The 21,377-nt window shown below is 31.7% G+C and overlaps 2 protein-coding genes across 6 annotated transcripts in view; one reads left to right on the top strand and one right to left on the bottom strand.

Annotated features, from left to right (window-relative positions):
- The window catches only part of LOC119685463 (talin-2), a 50,602-nt gene extending 36,351 nt beyond the window's left edge, over nucleotides 1–14,251 (top strand). For 2 of the 4 annotated variants that reach the window (XM_038099855.1, XM_038099780.1), the window contains exons 6-17: nucleotides 106–184; nucleotides 249–752; nucleotides 821–909; nucleotides 1,055–1,143; nucleotides 1,543–1,659; nucleotides 1,729–6,316; nucleotides 6,382–6,572; nucleotides 10,315–10,431; nucleotides 10,492–11,007; nucleotides 11,585–12,265; nucleotides 12,854–13,434; nucleotides 13,508–14,251. In XM_038099855.1, the coding sequence (XP_037955783.1) occupies nucleotides 106–184; nucleotides 249–752; nucleotides 821–909; nucleotides 1,055–1,143; nucleotides 1,543–1,659; nucleotides 1,729–6,316; nucleotides 6,382–6,572; nucleotides 10,315–10,431; nucleotides 10,492–11,007; nucleotides 11,585–12,265; nucleotides 12,854–13,434; nucleotides 13,508–13,739 (7,784 nt within the window). In that variant the 3' untranslated portion in view covers nucleotides 13,740–14,251. Of the gene's footprint in view, nucleotides 1–105; nucleotides 185–248; nucleotides 753–820; nucleotides 910–1,054; nucleotides 1,144–1,542; nucleotides 1,660–1,728; nucleotides 6,317–6,381; nucleotides 6,573–10,314; nucleotides 10,432–10,491; nucleotides 11,008–11,584; nucleotides 12,266–12,853; nucleotides 13,435–13,507 lie in introns of those variants that run through there. The other 2 variants (XM_038099933.1, XM_038100005.1) reach the window with 2 other exon arrangements.
- A 2,211-nt stretch (nucleotides 14,252–16,462) lies between these two features.
- Nucleotides 16,463–18,330, bottom strand: LOC119672173 (isovaleryl-CoA dehydrogenase, mitochondrial). 2 transcript variants are annotated; one of them, XM_038083166.1, is made up of 4 exons: nucleotides 18,306–18,330; nucleotides 17,984–18,215; nucleotides 17,797–17,922; nucleotides 16,463–17,729 (listed from the first exon to the last, which is right to left on the bottom strand). In XM_038083166.1, exons 2-4 carry the CDS (start codon nucleotides 18,205–18,207, stop codon nucleotides 16,811–16,813), a joined length of 1,269 nt encoding a protein of 422 aa, XP_037939094.1. In that variant the 5' UTR covers nucleotides 18,208–18,215; nucleotides 18,306–18,330; the 3' UTR covers nucleotides 16,463–16,810. The 2 variants fall into 2 exon arrangements, with proteins under 2 accessions (XP_037939094.1, XP_037939095.1); XM_038083167.1 differs by lacking the exon at nucleotides 18,306–18,330 and adding an exon at nucleotides 18,272–18,290.
- Between the last annotated feature and the right edge of the window lie 3,047 nt (nucleotides 18,331–21,377).

Below are 21,377 nucleotides of genomic sequence, written 5' to 3'. Positions count from 1 at the left end.
TAATAATATTTATACCACAAATATTTTATTTTCAAAGATTATATTTTTAAAGTTATTTTTTTTCCAAAAAATATAAAATAAAATCTTATATAAATATATTTTAAGCGTGTGAGTTTGCTGGCATACAAGTACACATACAATTTGGTCCACACAATGAAACTAAACATAAGCCAGGATTTTTGGAGTACGTTTTTAAATTAAAATATATATGCAGTTTTTTATTTTTAATTTTTTTTATTTTATTTTAGCCTCAAAGATTTCTTACCACAGTCTTATGTGCGTGTAAAAAATATAGAAAAAAAAGTTTTTGCCGAACATAAAAAACATGCGGAATTATCCGAAATCGACGCCAAAGTATTATATACAAAAACAGCTCGTGAATTACCCACGTACGGTGTGACCTTCTTTTTGGTCAAGGAAAAAATGAATGGCAAAAATAAATTAGTGCCACGTCTATTGGGTGTAACAAAGGATTCTGTGTTACGTTTAGATGAACGAACAAAGGAAATTTTGGTATCATGGCCTTTGACAACAGTGCGTCGTTGGGGTGCATCGCCCAATACTTTTACACTCGATTTCGGCGATTATGCAAATCAATATTATTCGGTGCAAACAACAGAAGCTGAACAAATCGTACAACTTATTGCTGGCTATATCGATATCATTCTAAAGAAGAAACAAACAAAAGACCACTTTGGCATAGAGGGAGATGAAGGTTCTACTATGGTAGAAGAATCTGTTGCGCCTTCGAAGTGAGTATATTAAAGCATTTTTGTTGCTATTTGTAATTATAAATTAATTTTTTTTTTATCACTTATAGAGCTACATTTTTGCAACATGAAACAAATAAAATTGGTAAAATCAACACTGAATCATTGGCACATCCGGGTGTTATGCGTGCAAATGATGGTAAGTTAGAATTTAATATAATTTATACATTAGCTTTTATAGCTTCAAATTTTTATTTTTACATTTTAAGTTGTATTTGATTTCACTTATATTCTTTTTTGTATATTTTTATATTCTCATTTAACTTCACCAACAAACTAAAAAGGTGAAAAAACCTATACCCAAGGCGAATTGCAAACAGTTCAATATGGCGCATTTGTTGGGCAAGTTAACCACGCCCATCAGCCGCCAACGGTAAGTGCACAATAAAATAATTATTTTTATTTTAAACGCAAACATTTTAATCCTTTGTTGCAAATATTTATTGCCAACAATAAAATAATACATGTACAGTAAATAATCTTGTATCAGTTACAATTTACAATCAGATCAAAACTTTCAAGATATATCCACTAATTGAAATTTTTTTATATATTAAAAACTCTTAATGCTATCTTAATGCTGCTATGAAACGAATTCGTCAAATTTAACAAAGTATGTTCATTTAAATATTAAGTAATGTTGTTCAATAGTGTTAAAGTACTCGTAATAACCTTAATATATTGAATCAACATAAAAAAATTAAAAAATAATTTTTTGTAAATAATTATGAATATTTTATTAAAATTTTTCTATTTTCTATTTTCTATGTAGTCTAAAGAAGTACGTATTAGTCATGTGAATCTTACTGAGCCACAACGAGCTTTGTTGGGATATATATCGGCAGGTCAAGACGTATTAATGCGTGCAGATGAAGAGTTAAGAACTAAAGTATGAAAAGATATTTTTGATGTTTAAATTTTATTTCGATCTAAACACATTTTATGTTTCTTAATGTAGGCTCCTATACAAGAACTTGGCACTGATATGCGTTCGATAGAATGGCGTGAAAATACTTTGGACACATCCAAGCAAGCTGTTACTAGTCATGTGGCTACAATGAGTGCTGCAACAGCGCAAATAATAACAGCTACGCAACCAGATGAGGTTGATACGGAAGCCATAACAGCGTCGGTTTCACAAATTGCCCAAACAATCCCAGAAGTAACCAAGGAAGTACGTTTAATAGCCGCTTTGATGGAAGATAGCAATAATGGTGATAAATTATTGGAAGCAGCACGAAATTTGTGCAATGCATTTAGTGATCTGCTTAAAGCTGCTGAACCAGAAAGCAAAGAACCACCACAAAATCTAATTAACGCCGCAAGTCGTGTTGGTGAAGCTACTACACATGTATTAAGTACCATTGCTGAAGAAGAAGTACCTGAAAATAGTGATTTACAAGACATGTTGCTTGCCTTGGCCAAAGCCGTAGCTAATACAACTGCTGCTCTAGTACTACGTGCCAAATCTATAGCTGCAAGCTGTGAGGATGAAGAGTCACGTAATCGTGTGATTGGCGCAGCGAGTCAATGTGCCTTGGCTACAAGCCAATTAGTTGCTTGTGCCAAGGTAGTAGCTCCCACTTTACATAACGCTGCTTGTCGAGAGCAATTGGAAGGAGCTGCTCGTAATGTCGCACGTGCTGTGAACAGTTTATGTGAAGTTTGCAATGACGCCACAAATGATCCTAAGCTTAAAAATGATTTACTTGCTGCTGCGCGTGAGGTATCTAAAAGTCTTACCGATATGTTAGATCATGTTAAGCTAAGTTCAAGAGAATATGCTAATCGTACTAGCCAAGAAATGAATCCGATGGAAAATGTTATTATTGGTACCGATATATTGGTTTCTTCGAATGATCCACAAGAAATGGTACGTCATGCTAAAACTTTGGGTCAAGCTACTGCTCAACTAATTCAGAGTATAAAAGGTGAAGCAGATCAACAACAGGATGCAGATCAGCAGCGTCGTCTATTGTCTGCAGCTAAACAACTTGCAGATGCCACAGCTAAACTAGTTGAAGCCGCTCGGCTTTGCTCCAGTAATCCACATGATTCTGAAAATCAAAATGCTTTGCGACGCGCAGCAGAAGAATTGCGTGAAATCACAACAACAACAGCTATTACTCCAGCTATGAAACGTAATCTCATTAATCGTTTGGAGTACTGGTCAATGCAATCTGCCTCTGCTGCAACACAATGTATAACTGCTGCACAAAATGCAGCACAACATAGTGATGATCATCAAACAAAAGAATGTTTATTACAAGATTGCAAACGAGTTGCGGAGTCTATACCTCGTTTAGTAACATCTGTAAAAACAACACGCTCAAATCCTGATGATCCGAACGCCCAATTAAATTTAATTGAAGCTGCAGAACAATTTATTGAGCCCGCTATACAAGTTTCGCGTTCAGCACGTGCTTTGCAACCTACCGTCACAGATATTCCTGCCGCTACACAACTTTCTAAAACAGCATTAAATTTGGGCCGTACAGTTTCAGATCTTAATTCAGCAGCGCAACGTGCACGTGAAGCGTGTGGTGGCCAAGAGCTGGAATCAGCTCTGGAAGCTGTACGTAATTTGCACAATGTACTTGACGATACGCGTCAGGCTGCACAATCTGGAACATTACGACCATTACCAGGTGAGAATGTAGAGAATACTGCACAACAATTGCGAAAATCAGCCAAAAATGTCGGAATTGCATTGAGTCAAATGTTGTCATCAGTTTTGCAAGGTCAACGTATGTATGCAGGAGTAGCTGGACGTGACACGGCGCTTGCCCTTGGTGATTTTACAAAAAGTGTGCATGGTGTAGCAGCAACTACAAAAAATCCTGCTGTTATTGACTGCGCAGATGAAGTTGTAATGAGCTCAGCGCGATTAATTGAAGAAGCTCAACGTACATTACAAAATGTTGGAGATACGAATGAACTAACTCAAGCTGGTCGAGATGTTACAGCTGCACTTTCAAAAACTGTAGATTGTATTCCCGGACAACGCGAAGTAGATACAGCTTTACGCAATGTAAGTGAGTTAAGTGAAATATTGTCAATGAGCGAATTTCCACCATCACATCGAAATTACAATATATTGCAAAATGAATTGAAACAAGTTGCTGAGAGTCTTAACACTGCCGGTGGACAAATAGTTCATGCCTATTCGAGTCCTGCACAGTTAGCAGAGACTAGTCAAAACTTTGCTGCGAACTATAGAGATTTACTTTCAGTGTCAATGGAGATGGCTGGACAAACACAGGATGAGGTAGTACGTTCTCAAATGATAGATTGTTTACGTAATGTTTCTAGACAATCTTGTTCATTACTTTCCACTGCTAAATCTATTGCCGCTGATCCTGGTCAACCAAATGCTAAGAATCAGCTCCATGCTGCGGCACGTAATGTAACTGAAAGCATCAATCAGCTCGTAGATGCTAGCATTCAGTCTGCTCCGGGGCAAAAAGAGTGCGATAATGCCATGCGAAATATTGAATCACTGCGTGTTATGCTCGACTATCCTCATGAACCTATTAGTGATCAAGGTTACTTTGATTGCGTTGAGACAGCTACTGGTAAATCAAGAAATTTAGGATATGCAATTTCTGAAATGATTAATAACGCTAAACAATCAAACCATGAGGAATTTGGGCGGTCTGTAAACAATGTTTCAGGATCTATACATGGTTTAATTGAATCATCAGCACAAGCAGCTTATCTAATTGGTGTCTCGCATCCAAGTAGTGTTGCTGGTCGACCAGGTATAATCGACCAAGCTCAGTTGACTTGGGCATATCAAGGTATTCGTTCACATTGCGAAGAAGTTAGCAATCCGAAATCCTCAAAACCTCAAAAAATTGCCGCACTTACAGTAATAGCTAAACACACAAGTTATTTGTGTTCTATTTGTCGTCAAGCTAGTATGAACACCAATAATCCTGTGGCTAAGAATGAGTTTATCGTGCTAGCTAAACAAGTAGCTACTGCCACATCAAATCTTGTGCAAGAAATCAAAGGTATAGAAGATGATCCAAATTCAGCGTCAAGACCACGTTTAGTAGAGCCATTGCTAGATGCTGTAAAGGCTGTACGCCAATATGCATCCAGTCCAGAATTCATATCCGTTCCAGCTAAAATTTCTGCTGAAGGTCGAAAAGCACAGGAACCTGTAATAAATGCTGGACGAGGTGTAATTGATGGTGTAGTTGAAATGGTAAAAGCTGCGAAATCGCTTGCGCTCTCACCTGATGATCCTCCAGTATGGCAACAACTTTCAATGCACTCAACGCCAGTTTCTGAATCTGTTAAAAGGTTAGTCGATAATATACGTGAAAAGGCACCTGGCCAGGCACAATGCGAGCAAGTTCTTCATACATTGGGAACCTGTACACGTGAATTGGATAGCTGTGCACTGGCTGTAAATGCTCAGGGATTGAGTCAACGTCGTGATAATAACTTGCATGGTTTTAGTGGTCAAACACTTAATTCGGCTGCAGAATTAATAGATAAATTGGAACCTATACGTATGGCAGGTAAAAATAATGCCGAGCAATTGGGTCACGCGGTGGGAGAAATTTCACGTTATGTAGTACCTATGGTTAATGGTGCTATAGGCGCATGTACACATATTGTACATTCTAATCAACAAATGAGTTTGATTAATCAAACGAAATCTGTTGTTGAAAGTGCAACCCAATTAGTACAAGCTGCCAAAGATTCTGCTGGTAATCCACGCGCTACGCATGCGCATCCAAGGTTAGATGAAGCTATTGAGAACACACGTGAGGCTATACAAGAATTAACACAAACTGTTGAAAAAATTAATGCTGAAACTGGTGTAGTAACCGGACTAATGGAACAAGTAAATCGCGCTATTACACGTCTAACTGATAAACGTCAATCATTATTGAATGCCTCTTATTCGGATTCCTTTGTTGACTATCAAACACGTATGGTGCAAAGAGCAAAGGAAATAGCCCGTTTAGCTAACGAAATGAATTCTAAATCAAGCATTGAACCACAAAAGCTACCGGAACTATCAGTTGATATGGCACAACAATATACACAAATCACCCAAGATTCTGTTGGTGCTTCGACAACAACAACTTCACCAGATGTTGCTATGCGGATTCGTAATACTGTCATTGATTTAGGACGTTCGGTTGGTTCGATGATACAATCAACCGCCGCTGGCACACGACCAGATGATATGACAGCACAAAATGAAATTTCACGCAATGCACGCGAAGTATCCGAAAAAGTTGCACAAGTTTTAGCTGCTCTACAAGCAGGTTCACGTGGTACACAAGCTTGCATTAATGCAGCACATACTGTTTCCGGCATTATTGGCGATTTAGACACTACCATAATGTTTGCAACTGCAGGTACTCTACATTCAGATGGCGATGGTACTTTTGCTGATCATCGTGAACATATTTTGCAAACTGCAAAAGCGTTAGTTGAAGATACTAAAATATTGGTAACTGGTGCTGCTGGCACACAGGATCAATTAGCATCTGCTGCACAAAATGCTGTGTCTACAATTTGTAAGTTCTAGCGTGATTTAGATTTATGAGTGTTGTTTAAAAAAAATACTTTTTATTTGAATTAGTACAACTTGCTGAAGCTGTTAAACGAGGCGCCTGTTCTTTAGGTTCTGCACAACCTGACTCACAAGTTATGGTCATTAATGCTGTAAAAGACGTGGCATCAGCTTTGGGTGATCTTATAAATGCCACAAAATTAGCTTCCGGTAAACCGATACATGATCCATCTATGCAAGATCTAAAAGAAAGTGCAAGGGTAAGTTGGAACTAAGTTTATGCTTATTGCTATTTTACGTTATATATTGTGTATTTTTATTTCAAACTCACAGAGAAATTGAATAATGTGTAATAATTTCTTTTAAGATATTTCTTTGTAAACTTTGCTTTAGTTGTTGTGGCCGCTTATTTATTTCAATTTATTTTCACACTTAAACACAAGCAGATTTAACAAGTACACATTTAGAGATAGTTTCACACTTCCACTTTTGGTGATGGAAGTTGAAAAGCTTTTAAGTTTAAAAATAATTTAAGAAAACTGTTAACGTTACTTTACTGGTTTTAGTTACTTTTTAAGTACAATTCTCAAAATTTAATTGAAAGCAGAATGGGTTGGGCCATTGATTTAATTATCTTTTATAATTTATTATTATGCAAATATTATGTTTGTTAGGTCACATATTTAACCTTTCTTCCACACAATGTTACACAATATTTATTTTGTTTGGCCAGATAAAATAATTTTCTTTTTATGTCACCTGTCACCTTTAATATAGTTTAATATAGTTTATTCGTAGCTGAAATAATTGCTTACGCGTTGCTTTACTTTTATATGTATAAATTTATTAGTTCTATAATTATTATTTTTTATTATTATTAATGTTGTAATAATTGCAAATATACATATGTATATACAGGCTTTGACACTACTACTTTATTATATTATAAATATTTTATTAAAATCTTTTTAACTAATAAGAGAAGTGCACTATAAATACTTGAGCTGCATTTTTATTACATGTGCGTCTTTGTTTGTTGTGCTACATACATTTCCTAACTTTCTGTAATTCTGTAATTTTGCGCCCTTTCGCTTTGTTTTGATATTTGTAACATAATTGATAATCTGTTTTTAGTCGAAATTGGACTTTCATCCCTTGTCTCATATCACCATATCACCCTTAAAAGGGATATAATGGCCTAATTTTGAAGTTTTCTTTTTATGTGCCAAACGGCGACGCTACTACAGTTAAGTTCGGCGCTACTATGAGAACATAATGAACAAGCTTTGTATACTCTTGTACTCTTGAAGCATTTATATTATATCTCTTTAATCATTTGGCTGGGCTATTTACTATTTTTCTATGTCTATTTTATCCTATCATAGGTCTGTTTTTTTTTTTTATTATGTTTAAATAACATTTTTACTGTGCAATATTTAATGGGTTCTACTAAAAAGCAAGCACTCTCTAATATGTTATATGTTCTCTAATATCTTATATGTTGTATACTTTAAACTCGCAATCAAGCATCCTTACAAGTTTCTAACTTCTGTACTACTTCTGCTCTGCTCCTATAAAATCAATTAATTTTAATTCAATTTTTTTACTGCACCATAAAAATTGTAATATAAAAATGCAGTCGAATCTGGAAAATTAATATAATCAATTAATATCATTAATTAATTCAATCAATTAATTTAACTGTTTAATTTGACAAGTCGTTGGGTGGAAAGCACGTTTATGTTTCAATTTTGTTTTAGTTTTTAATTTTTTTTCCAAATTCGATTGTTCTAAACAAATAATGTTTTCATTTCTTTTCGGAAAATATTTGTTTTTTGTTTGTCCTTATACTCTTCTTTTTATATTTGTTTCTTTTTTTCTGGAACAACCAATAGATGCTTAAAGATGTGTGCAAAACTGCCGCTACAGACACTAACATGAATTGCGAGCAAATAGCAATGGAATTTTGAACTGTTAGGCTGTATTAGCCATCTATCGGCTAAAATGTTTATCGTCTATATGCCATCGCGCCCACCACCATGCCATCGAACAAACTTTAACATATCACATTTCAAAAATGAATTTTAATACTCAAAACGCATTATTGAATTTATATTATATGGAAGCTATACTACTATTTCACAAATTTACTCAGTCAGTCTAAAAACTGTTATCATAAATTAAATCAATCAATCAAAATCACTGTCATATTTTGCGCTATATTTGGCTATTGAACCGCCGCTGTCTCCTTTCGCTCTGCTGCAATATTTTATTCTTCTTATCAGAAAATATGAAAAATAATGATATCGAATTAATGCCTTTTATGAATGAAGCAAAAAATATTAAATACATACCAGTGCACATAATTTTTATGAATTAAATATTGCTTATTTTAATTATATAAATTTATAAATACAAAAAAAAAAATGTATGTCCATCCCTCCTATATGTAACACGTTCAATATCAATATCAATATCAATGTAAGACGAACATAAACCCAAGATGCACATTTAGAATTTTGTGAAATTATTCCTAGTAAAAATTTTGTAAGAATTTGTAGATGTCTGATTTTTAGTTTCTGTTTTTCTGTATTTCTGTATATTTATTTATTCAAACTATAATAACTTTAGGGCTACCAAGCGCTATTACTATTCGAATTATTTTATGTTTTAATTATTTAATAAAGCCAAATATGTATCAGAATTTACATCAATTAGAATACTATGCTGCTAATAACTTATAAAATTATAATTCTCATATGGTTTGTAGATATTATTAATATTGTACTTCAAACAATCCTTATTTTTATAATTAAAAATACTTACATAGTTGGCCATCAATCGGTATCCGCACTAATCAAGATTGATAAATATTTCAATATATGTATATTTCAATAAGTATGTTTCATACAATTCCAAACCTCAAATCATTTTCTGTTGAAGCAGAAATTAGATATTGTTAGAACGAATTTAAAAAAAATTCTAAAATAATATTTTTTTTATTACATATCATATCGCATTTATAACAGATTTATAAAAGTCGTATAGTAAAATGTATTGAAATTGAATAACAGATTCTATTCTTGTATCTTTAATTCTCTTTTAGCTGTAGAAACATTGCTCTCTTCAAGATTACGTAATAAAACTATGTAATTCATATTCCATATCAAAACTATAACTGGTTCCCAAAATAATTTACAACTTTTTCAAATAAATTCTACATAGTTCCGAACCTCTAATCATGCTTTCTCTTTGATCCAAATTCTTTAATTGCACTTCTCTTTCCAGAAATCACACTGAATTTCAATCATTTATTAAAATCTAAAATCGTCTATATTTCAATAAAAACATGGAAGAATTAAAAATTAACATCTACAAATTCAATTTTATATTTAAATATATGTTGTTAATAAAGCCAAAAATTAATTTATATTTAAATGTTTTAAAGTAAATTAATTTTATTTTATATTGATTGACCATTACAATAGTTCAATAATGAATATAATATCATATCTCTATATACTATACATTTTTAAATAAATACAGTCCACAGTGCCATAGCCAGGTATATGTATGTATGTAATACGTATTTAAAAACATAGTCACGATTTGCAATTTATATTTTAATTAGAGCTAAATAAATCTTATAAAAAGAAAAAATATCCTTTTAATTTTAACTCTTAGAATTAATATTGTGTTAGAGTAATATTTCAATTATGTCAACGAAAGTTTTTGTTAATTGATTTCAATTCCATAATAACATATGAACGAACATCTATATTTGTCGACATATTTGAATGAATTACTTACTACACAGTATATTTTATTAACTTAACGACGCGTCATTGTCTCTCACTACAATATTAGAATTTTTTTTTTTTGTAATAACTGTAGTTACATATTTCCTATTCTGGTATACTACACTATAATTAATAAAATTACCTTAAAAATATTATTAAATATAAAATAATTTCTTTTTTAATTTTTCTTAAAAAAACTCAGGTTATGGTGCTTAACGTTTCTTCTTTACTGAAAACAGTAAAAGCAGTGGAGGACGAACACACAAGAGGTACACGTGCAATGGAAGCTACCGTCGAAGCTATATCACAAGAAATACGAGTGAGTTTCTTGGTGTCTCACGTTAAATAATATTTTGATTAATTATGTGTTTATTTACAGGCAATGCATTCACCCCCACCACCTGGTAGCGCACAAGTCACACCTGAGGATATAATACGTGTCACAAAGAATGTCACATTAGCGACAGCACGTGCTGTAGCTGCTGGTGCATCTAATTTACAGGCGGATATAGTTGCTGCAGCTAACATAGGTAGACGTGCAATATCAGAAATGTTAATTGTGTGTCGTTCGGTTGCTTGGAACTGTGCAGAGACGGAAGAGCTTCGACAACGTACTCTAGAAGCTGGTGCTGCAGTTGGCGAATCATATCGCGAACTGCTTAATGGTATATTGCATAATTGCACAGCTGATGATCGCATGCATTTGTCAAGGCGTGTAGCAAAATGTGTTACCGATTTAGTAGCAATGGCACGTTTGCTTAAAGGCTCAGATTGGATTGATCCTGAAGACCCTACAGTTATAGCTGAGAATGAACTTCTGGGTGCAGCGGCATCTATTGACGCAGCAGCTAAAAAGTTAGCATCGTTACGACCACGCCGTCAACCGGATGTGAAGGTAAGTTTTTAGAATGGAATATATGAATATGGATATGGATACGTCTACAAATACATAATTCTGGTGTTATGTGCTTAATAAATGTTGTATATTTTCTATACAATTTTGCTTATATATAATTAAAAATTTATAAAATATTTGATACTAAAAGTAACGTAATTGCATTTATTATTACCATAAACAAAAAATTAATAAATCTTAATATTATGAAATTGAGTTTAATATATCCAAATCTCCTAAACACGCTTGATACTGCTAAAATGTTTAATCTCTTATATCAAACTAATCAATTATTAAAAATTATATATGTATGTATATATATTTGTATACACATTTATTTAAATTATGGTGTGCTTATCTAATGCTTATTAACTCTAATAATTCCGGTAAGATATGTTTGATATTCTTGGTTGTTGCATTTAAAGGTTCACCCAGGAATCAAACATATTATTACTGAGATTGTTATAATTCTACTAAAAAGACAACTACAACTGTGCATTCTAATATTTTAACCTACATCTTTTTTTTTGTATTAAATAATTTATCTTTTTTAAATAATCTATTTTAAATATTAAAGATTGAACTGGATGAAAATATGAAATTTGATGAGATGATTTTGGAAGCTGCAAAGGGTATAATGGCTGCGTCCTCAGCTTTGGTGCGTGCTGCCAATGCAGCACAACGTGAGCTAATTGATCAGGGCAAAGTAGCACGTCGTCCACTTACTTCTTCCGATGACGGACAATGGTCGGAAGGTTTAATATCAGCAGCTCGTCTTGTTGCAGCTGCAACACATAGTTTAGTTGAAGCAGCACAGAATTTAGTACGCGGAGTTGGCACTGAAGAAATGTTGATATCCACTGCTAAACAAGTCGCTGCATCGACAGCACAACTCTTGATTGCTTGTAAAGTTAAGTCTAATCCTAACTCTGAAGCTGGAAGACGTTTACAGGCGGCTGGTAATGCTGTTATCAAGTCAACAGATAATCTAGTAAGAGCTGCACAACAGGGTCTGGAAGCTGAAGAAGAGCATACACTTAAAATTAACACTTCTATGGTTGATGGTATGGCACAAGAGATAAATGCACGTTCAGATGTTTTGCGTATGGAAAAACAATTAGAGGAAGCACGCCAGAAATTGATACATATACGTCAGGCTCGTTCCAGACAGAAAAATGTACAAGGTTTTACTACCGATGAAAGCGATTCAGAATATGCTCATTCTGCTTATGGCACGCTGAATAAAAGTCAAAACAATGTAAGAAATTTATTATCTATTAAATAAATTTTTATTTTTTTATAGATAAGAAATTGAACTAAAAGCAATTTTTACGATTACGAAAAAAAAAAATTCAAAATTAATACTATAAAATTACTTTAATTGGCAAACAAAATTCTGTAAAATTTAGGTCTATAAAATAGCTAACAGATCTTAGTACGACGGTTTCATATAAGCTACTATTATATAATAATTATATATTTAAAAATTAACAAATAGTATGTTTACTAAAAGTATATTAAGAGTCTTTTAAATAATCATATGGTATATAGTGTAGTTACACTAATAAATAAATAAATGTACTCGTCCTTATATGAAGTCAACGCAATCTAATATTTTTCGAAACGTAACGCAAATCGTTATTTGAATAAATTTATTTTATTCAAAGTTGAAAATTAAAAAATTCTCACAAATGGTTCTGCCGAGATGTTTCGACATATTATAAAAAATTGCAGCATTGGCTGTAGATATTAAAATAATTTTAACATTTAACATTTAACTTAAATAACAAATAGCTTTCTAATTAAAACTATTAATTTTTCTAACTTTCATTTAACTTCTATGTAGACTTTAAATCGTTCGGGACTCTACAATCAATCAGAGTCGCCAGCGTCTCCAAGCTATTATAGTCAACAAACTAAACACCACTATAACTATGCAAATAATCCACAACATTTTCACCATCCGAGCGCTGTGTCGCCACCACCACAAAATCATCAATTTGCTGCCACTAATGGCAGCAGCGAATTTCCGCCACCACCTCCGCCCCTATCAACAACCATATCTAATATGCAATCAGCCATTTCCAATAGTACATTTAGAACTAATCCAAAACTAACAGCCAATGCAGTGCCACGCCCATATCCAGGTAGTCCGGTAGCTAACACAAAAGGTTATGTAATTGGCACTAATGGTAATAGATTGCCAAATCCAACAAGTCCATTAACACCCTCTAATAATTATCATGAAACTTTTGAAACTGCAACATCAACAACAAATTCACAGCAATTACAAAAAGGTGGTGTAAATCGTAATTTGGAAGCTTGTGTACAGGATCTGCATGACAAAACCTTTGGCCAAGGTGGTGTTGTACAACTTACCAGCACAAATACGTACCCTGGTCAGAACTACGAAGGTTATACATCAAGGTAAATATTTAAATTTATTTTTTGTTTTTTTGTTTTTTTGTTTGTAAAATCTTTAATTAAAATTAATTTTCAGATATGAAACAAGGAACTATGATAAATCCAGCGACCTTGGAGTGACGCCTTTAGATTCAAGCTTTTCTCAAATGTCACTTACTACCGACGGCGGAAAAGTCAGCATTATCGATCAAGGCTCCGAGCGTTTATCGTCAATGACACAACGCGTAATGGAGCGTAAAACATTTACTACTACGTCAGAAACACGCTCGGAAAAGAAAACTGAATCGCATAGTTTTCGTATGGAATAACAAAGCATTTTAACAGTTTAAATATATATAAAATTTATTAAGGATGTCAGCATAATAAGACTTGCTGCTTTCTGTGCTTTATTAACTAAAACAACCGCCAATATAACATTGCCAAAATGCTGTCATATATACATATAAAACGATAATCAAAATTAAATCCTCATATATACAAGTTTTAAAAATTATAATTAATAATTAAGAATTCTTTTTTGACAAATTTACAATAATTGTAATTGAAAAGTATTTGTATTGTGCCTCAATGATTTGACTTTTGACTTTTGACTTTTATGTCGGTATTCTTCCTGTAATCTTGCTGTAATCTTTTGGATAAACGAAAAAAGTTGTCCGTTCTAAACGAACTTGTGTTTAAGTGAGCTGAGCATACGTTTTCATGTTTGCCAACTATTTGCCAATTACTAATATTTAAAAATTAAATTTAATACTTTAAGGTATACGCCTGATCTTGTATAATTTATGCAAGTAATGCTTTATATAAAATTTATTAATAATTAATATAATTTAAAATACAATTGATTAATTTTGTTAAAATTTTTAAATCGTAATCAGCGTTTTAACCAAATATTTTGTGTATTTATGATTAATAATTGTAATTGTTTTGTTAGTAGTTTTATGTATATTTTTTTATAAATATTTGTTTACTATCATTTCAATTAGTAATTATTAAATTATTCAATTAAAATAATGTTTATGTAATTTGCATGTATTCTAAACTAATATCTGCATACCTTTGCAGAGCATTAAATTAATGAATATTTAATTTGTATATAATTTTATAAATATTTGCAATATGAATATTATGTACTACTTAAAAATTAATAAAAAAAATATTTTATTTTTTATTTTAATAAAAGTTATTTATGTGTAATTGTAATAATTAAGAAAATATTTTTTTTTGAATTCCTTAACGTGTCTTCTAAAAACAGGAAACTTATAAATAAATAAAAATATAAATAAATAAAATATATGCTATGAATATTGTTGTTATAAACAACACCGACCTTAAAAGGCAGCATTTTTGAGGATACCAAAACTTGCACAATGAGTTGGGAGAGTGTGATGTAGGAATAAGAAGATGTGTAGGTCGAAATGTTTTCCTGATTTCCGGTTAAGAAATTTTGCCATCCCGATGGACAAAATATATGAATACAGATGAGGACCGTTATGGAAACAGAGGTAATTGTTTAAAACATGATTATATGCAGACCTCAGCTACTAGCGTATCGTACTTACTGCACAGTGGTCTGAAACAAAACACTTCCTGGGATTGGAGTGTAATATCCTCTTCACTATTTATATATCTGTTGCGCAAGGTGTTAGCGTGAAGGAAAAAGCCTTTTTACTAATTATGGAGCTATTTGTATGTATATCTGTGTAGCACGAGAGAAGAAATTTTTATTACACTAGTAGGTTATGCTATTTTGCTATTAATATTTAAGGCTCCACATGAATATAGTTAGGATATGTTATATAGAAAAAAATTATTTGTTAATAAACTTTCATAACACAACAAATTAACAAAACTTTAGAAAAATGTGCGAACATAAAAATCAAGTACGACTTTGAGTCAGTTGGCTAATGAACTCTGATTCCGAGCCTCAAATTTTGCAGGACCCGAGTTCAATTCGTGGTACTTGCAGTCTCAAAAAATTATCTACGAATAATTAAATAATGGGTAATGATAATAACCACTGATAATGGGTATTTGACAATACAGCTGTGTGTTCAATCAAAAATTAATTAAAATAATAAAAAAAAAATTTTTGTTGTTTTAGTTCACTATTTTTCGAAAAACTTCTTGTGGAGAAAATTATGTATAATACTATTATTTTTTGTCAATACACAAAATACATATAATTCAAAATAATGGCACCATAACACCTCAGTGATATCGAGCCACAGATCTTAGTGTCAAAAATACATAGAAGGACAATTACTTTTACGCGTAAAATGACAACTTAGAGTGCTGGATCAGCATTGAGATACTTGTAGAGACAGAATTGTCTATACATGCTACACAAATTCTAAACTAAAATGCGATAGAATTGTTATTGATTTGTTATTAATGTGCGGTGTCGAAAAGGATATTACATGAGTGTATGAGGCTGAAAGCCCCTTTTGTAAATTTTCCTCGCACCGGTAATTATTGATGAATTCATTATACGAATATTTAGATCTGCGAAGGGTTTGAGAAAAGAGTGAGTATACGTTTTGAAGTCACTTGTCAGAACACAACATTTGAAAGCAAATGTGAGCCCCTATACTTCGCACCTATACTATTTTGATATTCAAGACCTTTTTAATTTTCCTATATACACTAGACCCTTAGTAATTCTTTTCAAGCAGATAATTACTCTATGTGGGTGCCTGCTCTTTTAGTTAAGTTGAAGATGGATGTTTCAATTTATTTGAACGGTAAATAATTTAGAATAGTCATGAGATTTACATGACTATTTCTATGCGTTTACTGAGATTAAATGTATAGGATTAACGTATAATGTGTTAACAGCTTTCTTAAAGCTCAATGCTAATAGTTACTGATTTTATAATCATAACTTTTACCTAAGGATACAAGAAAAATGATTACATTTTAACAATATAAAACAATATAAAAGCAAAACAATAACCAAAATGAAATTATTTAAACTGTTAGCAAAAATTGTAATCACTGTAACCGAAATGATTAGAACTCTTATATAAAATGATTGATAAAGTGGCATCAATAAAGTTTTTTATTTTTTATATATACAATATTAAATTTAATTGTCAACAAAAACATAAAATTATTTAAAATGCAAGCATAATAAGCAATATTACATATTACACATATACGATAAAATAAATGCAACAATAAGTCTATCGTCTTGATAAATTCCACAAGGTTAATTAATCAGTTATACAAATTTCAAAATATATATACAAATATGTATATAACATATACAGAGGACATCTTTTCTATGTACATTTTTTTACTATTTTTTCTAGAGTCAATTTATAAAACATATATCGAGAAAATCTTTTCATGTCAAATATTAAAATATTCTATATATTCTTTATTGATACTCCTTGTTAAGTTGACGACCAATCAACCAACGCCGAATTTCTGAAGTTCCAGCACCAATTTCATATAACTTAGCATCGCGCATTATACGTCCGGTGGGATAATCATTTATATAACCATTACCCCCTAAAATTTGTATGGAGTCAAGTGCCACTTGGGTAGCCTTTTCTGCGCAGTACAAAATGGTTCCAGCGCAGTCTTTAGAACTAACATATCCTGCATCACAAGCCTTTGCGACACTATATAAATACGAACGGCATGCACTCAATGTTGTGTACATATCAGCCATTTTGCCCTGTATCAATTGGAATTCACCAATTAATTGATTTTTTTGTTTACGTTGATGTGCATACTCAAACGCATTATCACACGCGGCTTGCATAAGACCAACCGGACCCGCAGCTAGCACCAAACGTTCCAAGTCCAAGCCCGACATCAAAACATAAACACCTTTGTTTAACTCACCAAGAACATTTTTAGCTGGTACTTTTAAGTCTTGAAACACCAATTCGCAAGTACTGCTTCCACGCATTCCAAGTTTATCTAATTTTTGTGCAACACTAAATCCCTCCCAAGCAGTTTCTATAATAAAAGCGGTAATAGCATGTTTATCAGCAACACCATTACCAGTTTTAGCATACACTATCAGCGTATCAGCATCAGACCCATTAGTTATCCAAAATTTTGTACCATTGATAACGTAGTAGTCACCTTTACGCTCTGCACGCAATTTCATAGATACCACATCAGAACCAGAGTTAGGTTCAGACATTGCTAATCCTCCAATATGCTCTCCACTACACAACTTTGGCAAATACTTTTCCTTTTGTTCAGTTGTACCATTTTTCTTCAACTGATTTATACACAGATTAGAATGTGCACCATAAGATAAAGCAATTCCTCCAGCAGCTCTGATCAAAACAGATTTCATAAATAATTTTAACAAATCCAACTTTTGTTACAATTTTTAGTGGTTACCTTGAAATTTCTTCCATTATAATACAATGATCTAAAAAGCCACCACCAGTACCACCATACTCAGGTTCAGCTGTTATTCCCAGAAAACCAAGATCTCCCATTTTCTTCCAAAATGAACGTAAATCCCTGCAAACAATGCCAATCACATAAAACATTAAAATAGACTATTGATCAGTGCTGAACTCACTTGAAATTATCATTTTTATCGATTTCCTTTGCAAATGGGGCTAATTCTTTCTGAAAGAAGTTAAATGCTGTTTCTCGCAATTTTAGTTGTTCCTCACTTAGTCCATAAAGTCTGTCATTTATCGGATAATGACTTAATGCCCGCAGCTGCAAAGCTGCAGTGGAGTCAATGGATCGTTTGAATATTGTTTTGCTGAGGGATTGTGTTACATATCTTAATGCCATGGTGGGCTCTAAAATATTTGAAATATTTTTATAAAGTAGATCAGAACAAGGAAAAAATATATACACAAAATTTTAATAAAATGAATGTGCAAATTCACTTTGAAAATTCGCTGCTATTATCTAACTACTTTTGTATACTATCAATACAGGGGCGTACTTAAAAAAAAGTCATTGTCGAGGTATCTAGATGAAAGTCGCTTCAAAGGAAGCATTAATGAGGTGTATTTGTAAATAAAATATCATCTTATATTAATTTTGATAAGCGCTTTTATTGGTAATTTTCTTAAATACTGAAATAATCGGTTATTTTATATTGCTATATAACTAAATTTGGCAAAAATTTATATTTCCAAAATTTCCTACTTCTGGCAATGCTGCATTTTATCATGATCTTTCGGAGCTGTGTTCAATTGTAAAAAGCTATGTTCATATGTTCATGAATGAATTTAGTTATTTATATTTATTTTTTTAATATATAATATTAATAAATAATTAATTTAAAAAAAATATTGAAATATTCAAAATATTTAAAGATGAAGCAATGAATATTATTTTAAAAGCAACTTTAATAATAATTTAATAATTAAATATGCTTAAGATATTATTTCTTACTTTAAAATAAAAATTTAAATAACAAATAAGTAATAACAATATTTGAACAACACTTACAAAAACATATTTACTTCAAAAATATTTAGTTAAAATATATTAAAGTCCAATACATTAGAATATTATTTAAGTGGAAGAGATATATATTTTATATTAAAAGTATCTGATACAATCAAATAAAACTTAGAAAAACATCAATCAAACGACATTTGTTTTAGTGTCTTCAAAGTGGGCTCCATTAAGTGCAATAAAATTATGCCAGCGATTGGTTCAATCCTCCATATATTTTATGTAGACTGATTGACGTATCATCTTCAACTCCGACAGCTAGTTTTATCTTTTGTATGGACTCGAAAAACATTCTTCGTAGTGCAAATTTTACCTTCGGCTATGTCAGGTACTTACGATGTTGAATCAAATATCAGTTTTTGATTAGTTCTTTATTGCTAAAAATTTTTGCAAAATAATAATTTTGGGGCATCATACAATACCCAAAATTATAATTGTAAAACCAACCGATATAAACACACTGTACAACAGATAGAGATCATATTTCGTATGGTAACACAGTACAGTCCAACCAATTTATTTTCAAAAATTGTGGTAAAATTTTTTACGCGCGTTTTTTAATTTATTTAATTTTGTTAATATTTTACTCAGAATGTCATGGTAAACTAATGATTATAAGACAAAAATAAATTATTAAGAAGTAGAGTAGTATTCAATTTAAATAGTAAATGAAAAAATATATTTAAGAATATAATTTTGATGAAGAAAATAAACGAATTGAACTTAAATAAAACACTATCTAATATAATTTTTTTATGTTTAATATATGTTTAAATTAGTTTATAATAGTTAAAGTTAATTTTAATTTTAACTATCAAAATTTGAAAATAACACATATATTTGGTCTTGTTCAAGCATTAATCCTTAATTGCATCAAATGTGCATTTCTTGTTTGAATCTTAGCATTCATTACTTTTAAAGAGAAACATATGTATGAATCTGTATCTATAAATGTACATAAAATTCTTATTTTATTTATTTTGTAAATCGAGCAACAAAACAAGTCTGTCTCTTGAACTTCTTAAGTTGTTTTTTAAGTTGTTCAACTACACGGATAATAACAAATAATTTCTGCTCCGAATTTATTTATTCGGTCAACTGGTTCTGAAATATACGCTACTCTACTCCACTTGTTTCTTGTTTTGTCCATAAACTGTTTTAATATTTCAGATATTATCTGATGTTTAAACTTCATGTCTATTGCAATATAAATAATTTGTAATGTGCGAAGTCCTAATAGTATAAAAAGCTCTGAAGTTCAGCTTGATTATTTTTAAAAACTTAATCTTTTTTTAATAGGTTGGTATTCGATTCTATGTATATTTTCACTCCAACAAATCTGCAATTTCTTAAAATGGAGTAATTTTCCTGTTATGATTTTTCAAGTCCTGAATTGAATATTCCTGAATCATGGCAACGGTTTTCTACCCAAGCCGCGTCTATCTTCAACGTTATATTCTATAGTTTTATTGCATTAACAATTCCTTGAATATGTTTAGTCCATTGGAGAAGTGGACTATCCATGATATTTTTAAGATAATCCTGCAGATCCACATAGCGAAGCTTTCTAGTTTATTCTGATCTGCAACTTTTAACATCCAGAACTCAAATCTATATAAAATAATCAGTTAAATTTAAGATTTAAGATTGATGAAAAAGATAATTGTAATGATCGATGTTTTTCATGTAGAATCAGTTTTTCTCATTTTAACGGATTGAAATGATGATTGTTTGAGAAATTCATTTAAGAGACACACTGCTTATAGCGATATATGAACGTGTCATAATATTTTATTTCTAGATAAATTTTTATATTAACACACAACACAGCTATTCTTTTGTACTTTCAATAATGTCTTTTTGTCTTTATAATAATTAATCTAAACCACATAAAAGATTTGTTGTTCGGAAACGTCTGTACATAGTTTTCAATACTTAGGAGTGCTATATAACAAATAAAACGAGACAGACGTTATAGACGTAGACGTTTAAGTTATTGAAGTCAATATGGATCGATCATGCATATCTATAATATCATGTCAAGGAAAGTGAAGTTTGTTGTTTTTAAAACTCTAATAAGCTTTTTTGTATGAATACTAAATGGATGTGAAATCTAAAGCGTTTACATATGGGTCTGTAAGTGAAAAGTCTGAAACATACACTATAATATTTAGCAAGTAACCGTATCAGTTGATGTACGAATTAAGAGAAGTGATAATTGAATAAAAGACGAAACTGAAATGTTTTGTTAAAAAACCGAAAGAACAGAAACTTTGACTGATGGAGTTTTGCGGTCCCTGGCTAATTCAATGCTCCTAAAGTACCTAACAGCTCCAACTACTTTTTTTCGAAATTCTTGTATTACATTTTTATTAGTTTCACATGTGCAACTCTAGAGTGGAGCATCACCGCTCCAGAAATTCAGAAAATTCAACTAATTGAATTTTATGGTTTCTGGATATGTCAGTGATTCTAAAGTACTTAGATTCTTT

The sequence above is a fragment of the Teleopsis dalmanni genome, chromosome 1 (assembly GCF_002237135.1).
Source record: "Teleopsis dalmanni isolate 2A chromosome 1, ASM223713v2, whole genome shotgun sequence".
Classification (NCBI taxonomy): Eukaryota; Metazoa; Arthropoda; class Insecta; order Diptera; family Diopsidae; genus Teleopsis; species Teleopsis dalmanni.
Note: the sequence above shows the minus strand (reverse complement) of the source record. Positions and strands in the feature narration are given on the sequence as shown.

What these genes read in the sequence shown, in the direction of transcription:
- LOC119672173 (XM_038083166.1), bottom strand. Translation starts at nt 18,207, where the DNA reads ATGGCATTAAGATATGTAACACAATCCCTCAGCAAAACAATATTCAAA. An exon ending in GATAAAAATGATAATTTCAA is followed by an intron (nt 17,923 to 17,983) that starts GTGAGTTCAGCA and finishes CATTGTTTGCAG; the next exon opens with GGATTTACGTTCATTTTGGA. An exon ending in ATAATGGAAGAAATTTCAAG is followed by an intron (nt 17,730 to 17,796) that starts GTAACCACTAAA and finishes TGTTTTGATCAG; the next exon opens with AGCTGCTGGAGGAATTGCTT.